The following is a 16639-nucleotide window of genomic DNA, read 5'->3' as shown; positions in this document are numbered from 1 at the left end:
TTCATTCTCCTCCTTCTTTACCTCTCTCTTACCTTCCTTCCTTCTTCTGGTCCCTGTACTACAGAGCTGCTCAGAGCTAGTAGTGCAGAAAGGGCTAAAACAAATCTGTGTGGACCCTATGGTACGTCCTTCCATACCAAGATCCTATAAGTTATATAATCTACCTGTGTCATGTAGGTGTTATTTCACCTCTTGGTTCGAGGTGTGTGTGTGTGTGTGTTTTGTGTGACTGTGTGAGTGCTTTCACACTTACGTGGCCACCTGGTGCATGACTTTGGTGGAGGTGTCTTTGAGCGTGTCCTTCAGGTTGTCCTTGAAGTTGCTGAAGAACTTTCCGGCTCCCCCCTTCACCATGTCCAGGAGCCCTCCTCCATAGTTGGCATCCATATCTAAAGCAAAGAGAACCATTAGCAGAGTTAGCAGAGGCAAAAAAAAGCTCATACACACTATGGCACATACACATGCAGTACATTCACAACTAGCAAGACACAAACTACACCAAACGCACACGACTGAACAAGCAACCACCTTGAGGATTTGAAATCTGAAGAGAATTGTAGATCTCAAAAGCAGATTAGATTCGTGACTATTCATCAGCATCAGATTTTGTGTCTCATCTGCCCCGTGCCACATTTTGCTCTCGATCAGTCATGACTTTGGCACTTCTAAGGGGCAAAATGTTTGACATTTTGGTGGCAGACAAGGCAGGCTTTTCTTCTGAATCCAGAGCAGAACTTGACAAGAGCACTATTCACCACTGAGTCTCTGTGTGTCTGAGTCAACATCACTACTTTCAGCTTGAACTGCACAAAGCCTTGGAATCTATTTAGACATCTCAAACTCAGTTGGAATCATTCCTTGGGTTGTTCCCAGACATACATTCAATTATATTGTGTGTCTTTCCCCGCAATGCAAGATAACTTCAGGATCCTTGGATATGTGGAACATGTAGCATCTGTCTTCATCACACTAAGTGAATCTCTGTGTGTGAGTATGCAACACTTTGTGTAAGTATGTGAATTCTTCATGCATGTTTGTGTGTGTGTGTATGAGTGTGTGTGTGTGTGTGTGTGTTTGTGCTTGTCAGCTTGAGGGAGAGACCAGAATCTGTGTGGGTAGAGAAGAGTGAGAGAACAGAGTGTTTATGTCAGGCTGGAGCACGGCCAGAGTCTGCCTCTGAGTCATCACAGTCCTTCCCAACTCAACACATTTACCCTTTTCTCTTTCTAGACACATTTTACCAACACACACACACGCGCCCGCACACACACACACACACACACACACACACACACACACACACACACACACACACACACACACGCATTGCACACACACACGCGCACACACACATTGCACACGCACACACGCCCGCACACACACACACACGCATTGCACACACACACACGCACGCACGCACGCACGCACACACGCGCACACACACGTGCGGACACACCTCCTTCTAACTCCCTTCCTTTCTTTGCATAGATGCAGTAGCAACACACACACACACACACACACACACACAGTTGGTACATATACCAACACACCAGTTGGTACAACTACCATTTCATTCAATTCAATAATAATAATGATCTAAACATATACCACAAAAGAACTCCCAGGCTAATTTGCATTTATTGTAGCCCAAATATAAATGAATAAGTTGTACATTGGGAATTTTTCACCTCAGAAACATCTGATGTGGAACACATCTTTAGGGAATTATCAATCAGTATCAGAATAGTCTCCATACTCCTTTCATTTATGTATCCTGAACAGGCTGTTCAAAATGACAAGCTATTGATAGGCTAGTACATCACCCTCTGGGATCTATCATTTGACAGGTTAATTAAATCCTAATCTAACACACGCTGCCATCAAAATCCCTACCTAAGACAAGCATGAGAGCTTTGATAGGCTGAATCAGTTTTACTACATAAGGACTGCAACCTAACCCTGTAGAAGGGGGGGGGGGGTCTGGGTAGGACTGGGCAGCCCAGAAGAGAGGGGGTCTGGGTAGGACTGGGCAGCCCAGAAGAGAGGGGGGTCTGGGTAGGACTGGGCAGCCCAGAAGAGAGGGGGTCTGGGTAGGATTGGGCATCCCAGAAGAGAGGGGGTCTGGGTAGGATTGGGCATCCCAGAAGAGAGGGGGGTCTGGGTAGGATTGGGCATCCCAGAAGAGAGGGGGGTCTGGGTAGGATTGGGCAGCCCAGATCTAGCCCTTCTACAGCAATCCACTTTCTTCATCATCTGTCCATTTTAAGAGACCCACAAAAAAAAAAGAGAAAAAAGAGAAAAAAGAGGATTTGGCTTGGGCCTGAACAGACCTGCTGATAACAGCATTGATTTCCTCTCTAGTCACGCTGGGTCATCACTGGGCCAGCGGAGGCGGAAGTGAGGAGAGGAAGGACATTCCTCCGGAGCTCTTGGACGAGGCTCGCAGTCTGAGGCTCTTTAACAAGCCGGTCAGGCACTGGCTCAGTGGGGCAGGGGGCATGGCTCTCTACGCCAGCAGCAGCAGCAGCAGCAGCAGCAGCAGCAGCAGCAGAAGAGGGCCAGACCACACAGATGAGAGTGATGAGAGTGGCCATGGCTCCAACGCCAGCAGTAGCAGTAGCAGCAGAGGGCCAGACCACACAGATGAGAGTGGGCTGGAGGCTGCTGAAGGACGGAGACATGACACATGAGACATGTGCCCCACACTGCTGAAGGACAGACACATGAGACATGTGCCCCACACTGCTGGAGGACAGAGACACACTGCTGGAGGACAGACATGAGACATGTGCCCCACACTGCTGGAGGACAGAGACATGAGACATGAGACATGTGCCCCACACTGCTGAAGGACAGAGACACACTGCTGAAGGACAGACACATGAGACATGAGACATGTGCCCCACACTGCTGGAGGACAGACATGAGACATGTGCCCCACACTGCTGATTCATGAACCAGTGGCAAGGCTCTTCCTGGCTTGACTGGAACTCAAGGCATGGTTCTGTGCAGTAGGCTGCAATAGCTGCATTAGATGCCTATGAACAAATGAAGTGTTCAACCAAAAGCATACAGCACTACAAGAGAGGGGCCATAATAACGAGCAATTCCATACAATTAATATATAACTCCAGTAATGAGGATTACCAAAAGGAGGAGTTTCCTTTGTAGGGACTAGAGGTCAACTTGGTGCATGCCAAAACCATAATTTCAACAAGAAATCCCAAAGAATATGGACATATCCCTCTAAAGTCATGCCAGTATTAGAGTCCTAACTGATTTTTTTAAGACGTCGCTGGTCATGTTTGGGTAACATTGAACATTGCGAATTCTTAAGAAATTCTTAAGGAAGACAACCTATTTGAGGCCTGTTTATATGCTTTGGCTCAATAAATACAGACACAGCCATTAGATGTTTCTCTTTCCCCTGGCATGGGTATATTATCGGAAATGCTGCTGTGCTTAATCACATGCTGAAGACATCACAGGGTGGAGAAGTACAGAACTGCACAGTTACACATAATCACATAACAGAGCAGGCTCTAATCATCAGATTGGGCCCATTGCATAAAGGGACGCTTTACATTCCCAGCGTCATCTACCATCACTATGACAAACATTCACTGTTCATGATGATGCATACTCATTGAGCTCCACTGGCTGCCAGTAGCTGCTCGCATTAAGTTCAAGTCACTTATGCTTGCCTACAGAGTGCTTGCTGGTTCTGCTCCCACCTACCTAAATGCTCTTGTAAGGGCAAATGTTACACCCAGGACGCTGCGCTCGTCTAGTGAGCGTCGTTTGGCACTGCCGTCTGTGCAAGCACGGCAATCCAGACTATTCTCATTTGTAGTTCCACGTCGGTGGAACGAACTGCCTAGTCCCTCTCTACCTTCAAGAAGCTTTTGAAGACCAAACTCTTCAGAGAGCACCTCCCTTCCTAACTGGCACCTGACCAGCGCTTAACTTGCACTTCAGCAGTTACATTCCTGCACTTCTTTTTCCTTGTTTCTAGGTCGTTGTTTTCTAATTCTCATGTAAAGTAGTATTTATTGTTACACCATGCTTTTTATTGCTCTTAGCTTGACTGTTCTCTCCCTTGTACGTCGCTTTGGACAAAAGCGTCTGCTAAATGACTAAATGTAAATGTAATGTAAATGCATACAGTACATCCTAAATGTAATGTATGCACGAGGCAACATTGGCCAGTAGACACGCTAACTCACAGCCCCTACACGCCCCACTCCTTCAAATCCTCAAGATCTGCAGTCATTAGGACAGGAGCCGTCTGCCGCAAAGCTTTTGTCTGCATTTGCCACATATAGTGTTGGGAGGATTACTTTTAAAATGTATTCCACTACAGATTACAGAATATATGACCTAAAATGTAATTTGTAATGTACGCTGTTAGATTATTAAGGTGAATAACATATTCTAAATACTTAGGATTATATCAGCAACATTAGAGCGTTGTCTTCCATTTGATTAGCTGTGGATGAAACCGTTAGGCCAGAGGCTGAGGGTGTAAGGCCCACCATCACCACCAAACCCACAACCCCCAACCAGACTTCTTTTAAAAACCATGGCTTGGTAGGAAATAATGCAGTGAATAAAAAGGTTAATGACGTCATTCTAATGTGTCTGCTTTCTTGCAATTGATAAATGAGGAAGACCTTATAACATGGTCACTCAAAGTGTGTTTTCAAAGACATGCCTATTCTTGTAATATTATGACATTTTTGCAAGTTTCTCTTTTTTTCAGGGTTCAATTGATTTTAGTACTTTCGTTTTTTTCTGACAATTCACCCCCTTTCCTTTTTCAGACAATGTTCTTTTCCTCGGTTCTTCTTTTAAATTTGCATAGCAGCGGGCTGTTTCCTTTCGAAAGACATCCAGACTTGCTTGCTTGCATGCCATGGCAAAACCATAACTCAAGTAGGAAGGAATAAAACGTCATGGAGCAAGAAGTTCAGCCAAGGCTGTGGGGACCTAGTGAGTGACAGAAGCACCAGGCGTTAACTGTGCAAGCGCCAGATCTCTGTGCACCGGCAGTCTCCTTGTCACAGTCCAGGGTCAGTTTGAGAAAAAACTAGCTTACGAGAAGTGCTGATTTATGAGAAAATATTTGAATTTGAGAGCAAATAGCCTACACATGACAATTTAAAAAGTGATCTGATTCTTATTACCACCAATTTAACTTGTAACTGTATCTGAATAAATGTTGTGTTCTAAATACGTAACGCCTTAAATGTATTCCGTTACTCCCCAACACTGGCCACAAATCTCTGCACCACACACCAGTGGGTGGAAAAGATGGAACAGCTACAGTGTTTTGTTTGTACTGTATGCACTTGTGGTTATCTGCTTGCAGGTCGGATGCATGTTAAAAAACCTCTGTTGCATCCCATTCTGAATTCATTTGGAGTAAATGCCAGTTTTAGATGGCAAAATATGAACACACAATTGTATCCTCTCTGAAAGAAACACAGTGATATTATATCGTTATTATAATACTATAGTATGCACATTGGCATGCTATTTGTTTTTTTTATGCTATTTTCCTCTGCACAATGCAATCTATCTCGAATAAGCAGTTTTGAAGCCGTGGCTGATATAGAACATGCTTCGCATGGCCGTGTTAGCCCTCAGTGGCTTAGTAATCGCTGCGACGAGATGCTCGCGAGTCCCTCATGGCAAGACATCAGATGAAGTCGAACAGGGTGGCCCTTCCTTTTTTGGGCCAGGGAGAAGTGGCTATAGAGGGCTTCCTGTTTGGACGGGACACAAGGAACTTCCTGTGTGAGAGACTGAAGCAGAGCAAAGGAGCCCAGAGGACATGAAAGGCTCTGCCGTCGCATCTCGGAGAGTTCACAGAGTCTCTGAACTCACAGCACACACTCTTTCATCCTCACATCTAGCACAGCCAGCGACACCGCTGATGCTCTTGATCCGTGTGTGTGTGTTTTGTGTGTTTATAAGTGTATACAAGTGTGTGTATGTGTGTGAGCAGGTGTGTGAGCATGTGTGTGTGTGTTTGTGTGTGTGTTTGTGTGTGTGTTTTGTTTATGTGAGCGAGTGTATGTACCTACCTGCCTACATACTTCACTGTCTATATGTACATCCGTATCTGTTGTGTGTGGGTGTGCCTGTATACATTTTTGCTGATGTGTGTGGTGTGTGCTGTTTTCTTTTTACATGTGTGGGTTTACATTTGTGTCCACCTTGAAGGGAAAATCACACAAGGAAATAAACCTACTCTCTGTTTGACTTTCTCTCTTTCACTCTATCCATCCTCCTCCACTGTTCACACCACACCTGGGCCTTTGTCTACCTCCTGGGTGTGTGTGTGTGGGTGTGCGCGTGTGTGGGTGTGTGTGGTCTGTCACAGGACCCGGCCCTGCCTCCTGAATTATTGATTGAGCACCAGCAGACAAAAACCAAGTGTCTTTGTCACCAACAGCCCACAGAAGCTAACGTGGATGTAGCACATTTTAGCTATTCCTTTTTTATTGTCTCACTATTATGCTGCATACCCTATAATGATTTCAATATTTTTTGGCAAGTCATAGGTTACAGTAAACCTGAATTCATAGTGAGGGTGTTCCACAGCTGTCTAAAATTGCAGGCTTATGCACAGGAGGCTATGACAAAATGAACCAATCAATGCTACAATCAGATCTAGCTAGCATGGATTAATATGTGACTATAACGGCTGCAAACTGAGCCCATCTGTTCTCTACCAGACTGCCTGGGAAAAACACAATAGCTGAGATGACACACAGTCTGTGGGGATAGATACTGCACTGCCAGTGTCCAAGGGTGTCAATGGAGAGACTGTAGAGCTTCTATCTTCATGACCAAAGGAATCAAGAGGGGTACAGCTAGTCTACGTGACTAAAAACACCCAGAGAGGGGCTAAGGCATTGGCAAGACAAAGCTACAGCATTAGTGGATTACTAGAGCACTGCAGACGCCAACTGTGACAGTTACCTGATGTAATTTAAGGTGAACTTCTCTCACGCATCTTTACCCCAAACCCTTAGCCCCCACCGCCACCCCCCTTCCTTCCTCAGTGTCATTCCCTAAGGCCTGCTTGCTATCAGGCCACTGCAGTAGGGTAGCAGGCAAGAGCTAACGTTAGCACTCTGTATCACCCCACCACAACACGCCACAGCACCTACCGGCTGACTTAACCCTATCCCACACCTGCCGAACAACACTGGTGCCGGATTTTATTATAGGCCTACTGACATGTCACACTTCTCCTTTTCGTTAGATTACAGTAGGCTAACCTGTCATAATTGACGGCTCAAGCAGAACGCTGTCTCTGTTTAATCATATCAACAAGACCAAATGTGTTGCGCGTATTCCTATACATGACTCGCTCTTATAGCTAAGAATATATATCCAGTGGGAGCCAGCGTAATATTCTCAAGGGGTCCGCAATTGAGTAAGCTAAACGGTCACGTAGTCTTACGGAATTCAAGGATAACTAAAATACATACAATATATATTTCCACTGCTCTACAAATCTCTAGGCACGCAAAAACCACTAACACATTGGTCGTGCTCGGCAAAACGACAACACACGCGTCTCCGCTTATCGTAGCGCTTACCTGAGCTGTCCATGGTGCTGTAGTCGTCCGGTCGCGCTGGGCCTGCCTTGGAGCCGAGGGTAACCGCCGTCAAGCTGCCGCCGAATGGGCCGCCGCCTCTCCCCCCGTTATTGAAGTCTCCGCTGCTGTCGACCAACTGCAAAGATTCATATCCATCGTAACTGGTCTTTTTCTTGTAGCCACTTAGCAAGCTCATGGACTCAGCGAATACAGAAACAAGAGAATTCGCATAGAAATATAAAAAACGCGAGCTATAAGGTTTTGGAGGAGATGCACATGTCCCGTTGAAGGATTTCTGAACAAGGTAACCCACAAGATAACCCAAGATATCCTGATTATTCAGCGTTCCCTTGTTCCTAGCAAGCAAAAAGGCAGGTTTGTCATCAAGAGCCGCATTTAGGCTACTACGCTAAACACACACACACGCACTCGCAGACAGCCAGTCCCCACTGAGTTAACGGGTCCTTTCAGGCTCACGGTTGGCTCAAGACCAATCCCGACAATACCATGTCGGCAGTAGGAGACCGAGGATTGCCTGCTCCATTGTTCTTCTTGTAGATGATGTAATATCACCAATATGTTAAGGGTGGTTGTAAATAATTTTACAGACATCATCATATGTTCTTTAAAACTGTAGTTTGATCAATTATAGGCCTATTGTATAACTGTAACCATGATGAACGATTTGCAATTCAGTAAACCTTTCAGAAAAAAAAACAAGAACTGTGATTTATATGATCAGATTGGTAAAGTCTTTGATTTTGACGTTTTAACAGTTATAATAATCACACTTGTACATGATTGTACAGTAAGCTCAGTTGTTTCTTTGTCTATTGGGAGGCAAATACCATCCTCAGTGTCGAGAGCAGGCATGACAATCAGAGCTCTGTTTGTGTCTTTTCCGGGGGTAGGATTACAGAGGCGAAATAGCCTGGAGGCCCCTGAACCATCACTGTGATGCAGGCAGCACATGGTGCTTTGACAGTGGAGGCACTTCACATCCAGACCCCCCCCCCCCCCCCCCCCCCCGATGGAGGCAGATTTACCTCCTAAGTCATGCAAGCTACTCGCTATTAGACCGCATGCTTCCTTCCTTGGCCTGATTGCCAGGCAACAACTGAGTCCGGATGCTTTCTGAGTGGAGAGAGACAGCCGGGGCAACTCTCCCAGGGAGGAGGAGGGAGGAGGAGGAGGGAAGAGGGACGAGGGACAAATGAAGAACGCAGCGTAGGGGAAATGCCCCCATAGAGAGAGAGAGAGAGAGAGTGGAATGGCAATACTCAAGCCAGGCTCACTCCAATCATGGTTCTGTTCTCAGCAGAGACAGAGGACTATAGTGAGAACACTCACATTTAAACACCAAATTGGGCCACAAGATCTTTCCTTATGTTCGAGTTATGCTTACACGTTGTTCTAATTTATGGCCTTATACACTCACTACAGTGTAAAAGCAAACTTTAGTTTTCTTTCAGGTCGAACAGCCGTGTGTTGACATCTCTGTATGAGACCATCAAATGAACCTATAAAAAGACTATGAGTATACCTCGTCCAGTTTCCCCGTTCTTGTCCACAGGTGAATTATAAGATTGCCTCCTGTATGTTCTTTGAACTACTCTCTAGCTTACACCTCCCAAACTCTAAACTCTAGGCCAGAAAAACAGCTTTTATCTGGTCCCTTAAGACACACAGAAATTAGATTGGAAGCATTTTCATGAAGAGACCTGTGAAATATGTGTGGTAGAATGCCAGTATCATGACAAAATAAATGTACTACATGACGCCATTAAAAATGAAAACAGACTCTTCCTTCACTATTTGCAAGGCAGCTATTATTCCACAAAAAAAGCTCTTAATCAAAGAAGTCCACAGAAAGCAAATGTTTAGGATTTCCTACACGTAACATTTCCTCTTTATTCACATCTCAGTTATTACTGAACCACTGAGTTCAACTGGAGTCATCCTGAAGTTAATGAGGCACTGGTTTAACAAGAAGTTGTTGTTTAACATAGATCTTGTGATTTGTTACAACTCTTCAAGCCCATAAACATCTTTCTCCACTCATACTGACAGTATAATTAACCAAGCTGACAAGAAGACATCACTAGCCAGCTATTTATTTCTTATTCATATTTTCTATGTTTCACTTAAACTAAATTACACTAAATGCATACCAATGCATACACAAACCAATGTTATCTTAAGAAAGGGACTGGCTAAGTCACTGCTTTCTTCCAGCTGAACTGCTGAACTGTCCATACCTGAAACGATGCACTTTTAAATGATAAAGAAGTGTAGTGTATGTACACATTGCATGAAGCATGGAACCAGTTCTTGACATCAACTCTCCCCTGTACGACTGAGCAAAGAAGTACACACACCTGAATTCGGTGTATTCATATTAGCTAAAAACCAGAGGTTAAGACTGGATGGCTTAATGATTACATGGGCTTCTTTACTGCTTTATTGACATGGGGAATTTGGAAGGAGGGGGGGGGGGGGGGGGGGGGGTAGGCTGTAGTAATTGACTGGTTTGACTTTACATATAGCCTAGTTGTGGATGTGGTGCATTAATCCAGTTCATCTGACAATTCCCTCATGACTCACGATCCTGAAACTATTTAGTATGGTTATTATGAAAGGATACTGTTAAGAATAACAACAACAAAAGGGCAAGAATGAAAATAAAATCATTTTGATGCTGGGCGTGTCTGTAAGCTGTACAACAGGAACGTGCAAAACGAAACACACAGCAGAGCTTTTTCTTTCAAATGACAAATAACCTCTTCCCGATTTGAATACGAGATATACACATATGTACCAGTATCACAATCTCCCATCACTTAGGGAGAAGGAGGGTTATTCCATTCTAGGAATCCTGCCTGTTGGCTGCTCCTAGTGGAATGGCACTACAATTAGCTCCGTGACGGCAAATAACCCAGCTCTGTAACACACTGGCGCTGGAGCACTAATGACTGCTCTAATCAATCGCTGCAATTGTAATAACTGCAAAGGAAAACCGCGAAGTCGACCATCAGGTGCATGCGCGCGAGGATGCTCTGACATCATGGCTACCCAGGACCCACCTATCCGACCGCGATCATTGGCTAGCTTCATGTTGCCTACCCATCTCAACGCATCTCCCAATAGAGACGAGGATAAGATGACGTGACTCATCCGTGGTATTAGGCTATATAGCTTACTTCCGTTTCTTAAAGGTTTAAATATGTGGGCTATATTTTCCATTACAGGTGAACCATATAGTATTGAGGTATGAAATAAACAATAACAAGAATGCTAAATTGGTCTCATTTACTTTTAGATAAACGGTGATTTCGTACACATATGGTATAGGTTTACTCGCTACACGACTGTTGACACTGCAGTGCCCGAACCGCTACAGACCACAATCTTATAAACATTTGAACGATAAATTAACTATTATCATTAACCTAATACCGTAAGAACGTAGCCTATGTTATGACATATAATAATAATGAGTCTGGATTTAATATCGCAATAGTGGTTAAACACATTGGCTATAAATACCCTTGACAACATATGGGCCTAACACTAGAAATAGACAAAAAAAACCTTTGCAGCCAGGCTATGTTCAAATGTCACTTGTAATTCAGTGGGAATTCCCCATAATTATAAAAAAAACAGCCATAGCGTCAACCCCGGATCAGCTCTGTATCGCCAGCTTGAAACGTCATGTTAAGATTTACATAGAACATAGCATCTAACAAACGTCCGTGCATACATATCGGTGAAGGCGGCTTATTATGTAATATTTTAAACCTCGACCAAAAACACATGACATTGTTTTTCATGGCGCGCAAATAGGCGATGTGCACCTCATTCAATTGGAAGGAATGATACTATAAGAAACCGCTCATTCTTCTTACCTTGGAGAATGCAGTCTTTCATTCTCTCAAGAGCGCTGTTTCAGCGTTGGTACAGTAGGGAACCCAGCTGATCACAGAAATGCTGACCTTTGATTTGTCATTCGCTGCCAGTCATAGGTCACACCGGCGCCTGCTCCATCGAATCTCGCTCACTTGCGCACGTTAGGGTTGGCGCAAAGATGAACACGTAAGCAGCTAAGGGATTTATGTATACGAAGTATCGAATCATCACCTTGAGATATTTCTTCACATCCAAGGCTTGGGAAGCGTGCAGATCCCTGCTTCATCTGTGTCGATTTATCAACCTGGATGAAGCCTGTCCACATTAGTTGAGAATCATACTACTACGGGGGAGGACTGGACTGGCTTGATGTACGGCTAAGTCAACATAGACTACATGTGAACGAAATCTCAGCAATAATCATAAAACGGATCCCATCAAGCACTTAATTGATACTCATTTAATGTGCCTCCATACACTTGTCCACAGACTGTCTTTCATTCATAAATGTTCACGTTGTGGGAGGCTACTCTCACGCATTCGTGTCACCTGCTCTAAATTGTGCGGTTACAGTGTTGGTGGAAGATTCCTCGAGCCTGAAAATGAAAACTTCATTCCGTGTGATACCACAGCAGATGTATGTCACGTTGCTGAGGATTTCCCCAGTACATAATGATAATGTTTTTAGTTTCTCAATCACTTTAACCAAAAGTGTATGGATTTGCAGCGGATAATTGGTCATGGTGCAATTGCTAACATTGCTTTTGTTTTTTGTTTTAAATCAGACACGAATAAGACAAGAATACCCTTTCTAGTCCACGAGGGAGACCATATTCCATGCGTTCATGAAAAGTTTAAGGATGCAGTCTTTATATATTATTTTGTAAAGACATTTTGACATTTTTCTCACATTTTTGTATGGGTCCTTTTATTTTGAGGTTTATGGAAGAACAAGATGGAGCCTATTTCAGAGTATGTCAAAAAAAAACTGTCTTCCATACTCTTGTTAAATCTAGAATATGAATTGACTTTCATTCTACAAGGCGAGGAGATTGTAGGAGATTGTGTATCCTTTGAGCGGATGGGGCCACATAGGTGGGTTACAGATACTTGTAAATGCCAATGTGACCTTTGCAAAGGTGGAGGCAGGTATGTCTCTGGACAAACTTTTAAAGTTCGTATTTAATGTTTTGAAATCTAGCCATCTCCCTCTTTCTTTTTGTCTCATACATAGTGTCTATGATGTTGGGAGGTCAGAGTAGGCTATTTCTTAATTTTCCTTGCTTGACATATAGGAACAGCTTGGAATGACCCAGAAATGTTCATGTTATTTGACAGACAAAAAGGATTTAAATGGAAATCGGTATACATTGACAACGACATGCCATTCTTTTAGCCTAACAGAATTGTCCTTGGCACCAAGCTCTATTTTCACAATGAATCTTACATTTTCTGCAATGGCAACTTTGAAGTTACATGCAATTCTAGCAGTTCTTTGAATATATTCAGTGGAAACACTGTGTATGCTGGTGCCTTCTGGAGGGCCAGCTGTGCGATGGGTTTGTAGAACCTTTATTTTTAACCTTCAGGTGAAGACCTCAGTAGGATTCACATATGGTGACTGTGTAGGCCAGTCCATCAAAGATAGTATTCTGGCTCCCTGTTTCTTCACCAAATAGGTTTAGCTTCAGATTATAGGCCTACTGATTGAAGACTAGCTGCAGGGGATGGCAAGATGTCGTAAAAAAGAGTGGTAACCTTTGTGGATCATTACTCCTTGTACTTGTTGGTACATTCCTTGTCATTCCTTGTACTCTGTACTGTAAAATGTCCCACCTCAGCAGCATCCCATTTCATTTCCTCAGACAGAGGGCTTCAAGCAACATTCCAGCATCCTCTTCCAACGTTCCAACTTTCTCCTGAAAGATCTGACTTATGCCTACCATTTCCGTGATGTATCAATGCAACCATACAAATATATCTATACACAGTGCTTTGCAGAATTAGTTGCAATAAAAAAAACAAAAAACACCAAGACCACCTGAAGTATAGAAAATCAGACTAAGGAAGTCAGTCCTCTATTCTGGCCAAGTGTTGTTGATATTTGAGCCCAACAGCCAATCAAATTACACCGCTCCCTTTTGGGCTCCCAAATAAACATTTTCATTGGCTGGAATAGTGTATGGCTTGGTCGGAGGCCACTTTGTTTGTTTCCTATTGCCAAAGCCAGTGGTGTTCACGGACATCAGAGTTTTCTGAGCGCCCACACAGGACAGACAGCTAGAGGAACATGAGTTTAGAATTTCGTTTAATTTGACAAGACGTGTAATGGACAAAGACCAAATGGACATATTTACAAAGACATGTGGTCCAGGCTCTGTATATGCAGGCAGTGGCGGTGCCAGAATTTTTTTTCTGCAGGTGCTATGGGGGAGCTCGGCATTTTAGCGAGGGTGCTATGAAATGAGGGTGATAGCCTATGTGTCACATGGTTCTCTACTACATGGGGTTTTCAACTGGTTTTGTCCCAGGGACCATCATTCTGACTAGAAAGTAATCCGCGGCCCACTGATGTGCCAGTGATTTCCCAAAACATTTTACAGTCCCGTACCCTTCTTTTACTTGTTTGTAACCGCCGCCGCCACGCCCCCTCCCCCCGCGCGCATATTCTGCCTATAACACTTACATATGTGAAATTATCAGGGTAGATCACTAGCCGCCGCCTCCACACCCCCAGCCCCCGCGCACATATTCCGTGCTATAGCACTTATCAGTGTAATTTCTTTGCTGAATATGGGTCTACATCAGTATTTTTGGCAGTGCGACTTGGCTATTCAGAATATTTAGATTGACAGAAATACTGTATGTCTACGAGCCCAGGTATATTTAAAAAGTCAATGGTGAACTGACACTAGCTCCTTCAACCGTCCGGTAACATCAACTTTTACGCGTGCAACGTGAAAATTGGGTCATAGGATATGACAGAATGATTGCTCTGTGTCTAAAATAATCTGTTAATTTTAATCTGTTATAATTTTCTTTTGTGAGTTAAATATGATTTTCACTCAATAAATAACGCAGAATGAAATTAAATAACAATAATAAAAAAAACATTATGTTCTTGGGGATGCTATGGGGGTGGTTATGGCTAATCCAGGGGGAGCTAGAGCACCCCCTAGCTCCCCCCTGGCGCCGCCCCTGTATGGGGGTAAATGGCTGGTATGGTAACTGTTAGGTGAAAATTCACCCTAGTTACCTCAGGACTCCGAAGCTGCATATACTGTAAGTATATTTATTAGACAAACAACAATAGCAATCTGGCTCACCCCCAGCACAAGGCTGAAAGTGAAGCCCCGATAACACACATTGCGCAAGGTTTATATAGACAGAAGTTTAGTCTTCAGCAGGGATAACCACGTGGTGGATCTCTGACATCCGGGGCTCCCTATATTGCAAGGATGGCAGTTTTGCACAAGGTCGGAGGAAGCTTATCACCTCTGGTCTAAACATGCTCTTGTACAGACTAATTGGCACCTAATATTCTAAGTTACACAGAATACACACACGCAGAAACACAGAAAAGCCATGTTCCTGCTTACATAAGTACATGATTCATATAAGGTAATTAATAATACAAGGCACTTGATTATTATATTCTTAAGTCATTAACAGTGTTTCGAAATTATCTCCATCAGTAACATCCAGTGAACTGAGTTCATGTGCAAGGGGAAGGAACCTGGGGAGAGCGGGTATTTGCTTGTTTGGTGACTGACAACAGACATCTTGCATGTTTGTTTTGGTTTATATTGCATTTCCATGTACAAGTGTTCCTTTGTTTATGTGTGTAGCAAATGACACCTACTGGTAAGGTTTCTTCATGATTTTGGTTTCCTGACCCTTTGACACATGACATACTAGAAGCAAACCCATTTGGCTTGGTTAACACAAAACAGTGAACTGAGGTTTTTCTAAGACAAAGTGTTTATTTTTTTCTTTGGGACAAGGCAGCTTTACAGCATACAGTAACTCTCATCAGCATAGAATGTAGGGTCTGCGGTATTGCACACCAGAGGGTGAGACATAGAGGAAACACTGAGAAACTCTGGCTGGCAAGCAAGACTCAACTTTCTCATTCAGTATCTTAATAAGAACCAACAAACAGTCCAACACACAGCAAAAGGTAAAGACTATTACAGACCACCGTGGGTGTATACAACATCTGTCACAAAACTGTACTTCTCTTTAAGTGTGCTAAAGTTATCCTCCTCTTATGTTAGTTCAAAACAGTACTTCTCTTTTAGTGTGCTAACATTTTTCTATTCTTATGTTAGTTCAAAACAGTACTTCTCTTTTAGTGTGCTAAAGTTATCCTCCTCTTATGTTAGTTCAAAACAGTACTTCTCTTTTAGTGTGCTAACGTTTTTCTCTTCTTATGTTAGTTCCATTCCCTGTATTCATTACAGTATGGGCAAAATGCCACACATATGAATGATATTTCCCAGACGGATTTTCCAACTCAATACAAAAGAACATGGAACAGCCCTCAAAAATGGAAGCCATGTCCTCTGAGTGACCAGCCAAGAGAACTCCGACTCGAAAGCTCATTTGTAACCTTACAAGAATGTTCTGTTACACATTTCCTTGACAGAGAATGATTAATAAAAGACCATACAGTGAACAGGTGTCAGGACAAACTAAATACATGGTCAATCCTCATCATACACTCGCTTTGGAGACCTTATGTGATGCAGTGGATGGATAAAGGATAAAGAGTCTGTTTTAATCAGATAGCAACTGCTTAGAGCAAAATCACTTTCAACCTGTTCTGCCTGCCTAATAAGGGTTCAATCATGGACAGGTTTGAGCCCTGAAACAAATTAAATTACACAGCATAGACGTTTTAGGCTACTACTTTCAGAGCTGCAGTGTCAATGTTGTGCAAACATGTTTAACTCATTAGAACCTGAAACCGGCAAATGTTGTTCCATAAAGGCTCCATCACAAGAACATTTCCATTTTCACTTCAGCAGATGTACACACTAGGGGTGGGAATCTCTTGGCACCTCACGATTCGATTCGATTCCGATTCAGAGGTCAACGATTCGATTCTAAACCGA

General features: G+C 43.4%; 1 protein-coding gene across 4 annotated transcripts in view; it reads right to left on the bottom strand.

Annotated features, from left to right (window-relative positions):
• dnajc6 (DnaJ (Hsp40) homolog, subfamily C, member 6) overlaps positions 1 to 12094 on the bottom strand; it is a 39943-nt gene extending 27849 nt beyond the window's left edge. For 2 of the 4 annotated variants that reach the window (XM_031575009.2, XM_031575010.2), the window contains exons 1-2: positions 7617 to 8133; positions 254 to 389 (exon numbers count right to left, since the gene is read on the bottom strand). In XM_031575009.2, the coding sequence (XP_031430869.1) occupies positions 254 to 389; positions 7617 to 7812 (332 nt within the window). In that variant the 5' untranslated portion in view covers positions 7813 to 8133. Of the gene's footprint in view, positions 1 to 253; positions 390 to 7616; positions 8134 to 11521 lie in introns of those variants that run through there. The other 2 variants (XM_031575012.2, XM_031575011.2) reach the window with 2 other exon arrangements.
• Between the last annotated feature and the right edge of the window lie 4545 nt (positions 12095 to 16639).

Source organism: Clupea harengus, chromosome 10, assembly GCF_900700415.2.
Source record: "Clupea harengus chromosome 10, Ch_v2.0.2, whole genome shotgun sequence".
NCBI lineage: Eukaryota > Metazoa > Chordata > Actinopteri > Clupeiformes > Clupeidae > Clupea > Clupea harengus.
Note: the sequence above shows the minus strand (reverse complement) of the source record. Positions and strands in the feature narration are given on the sequence as shown.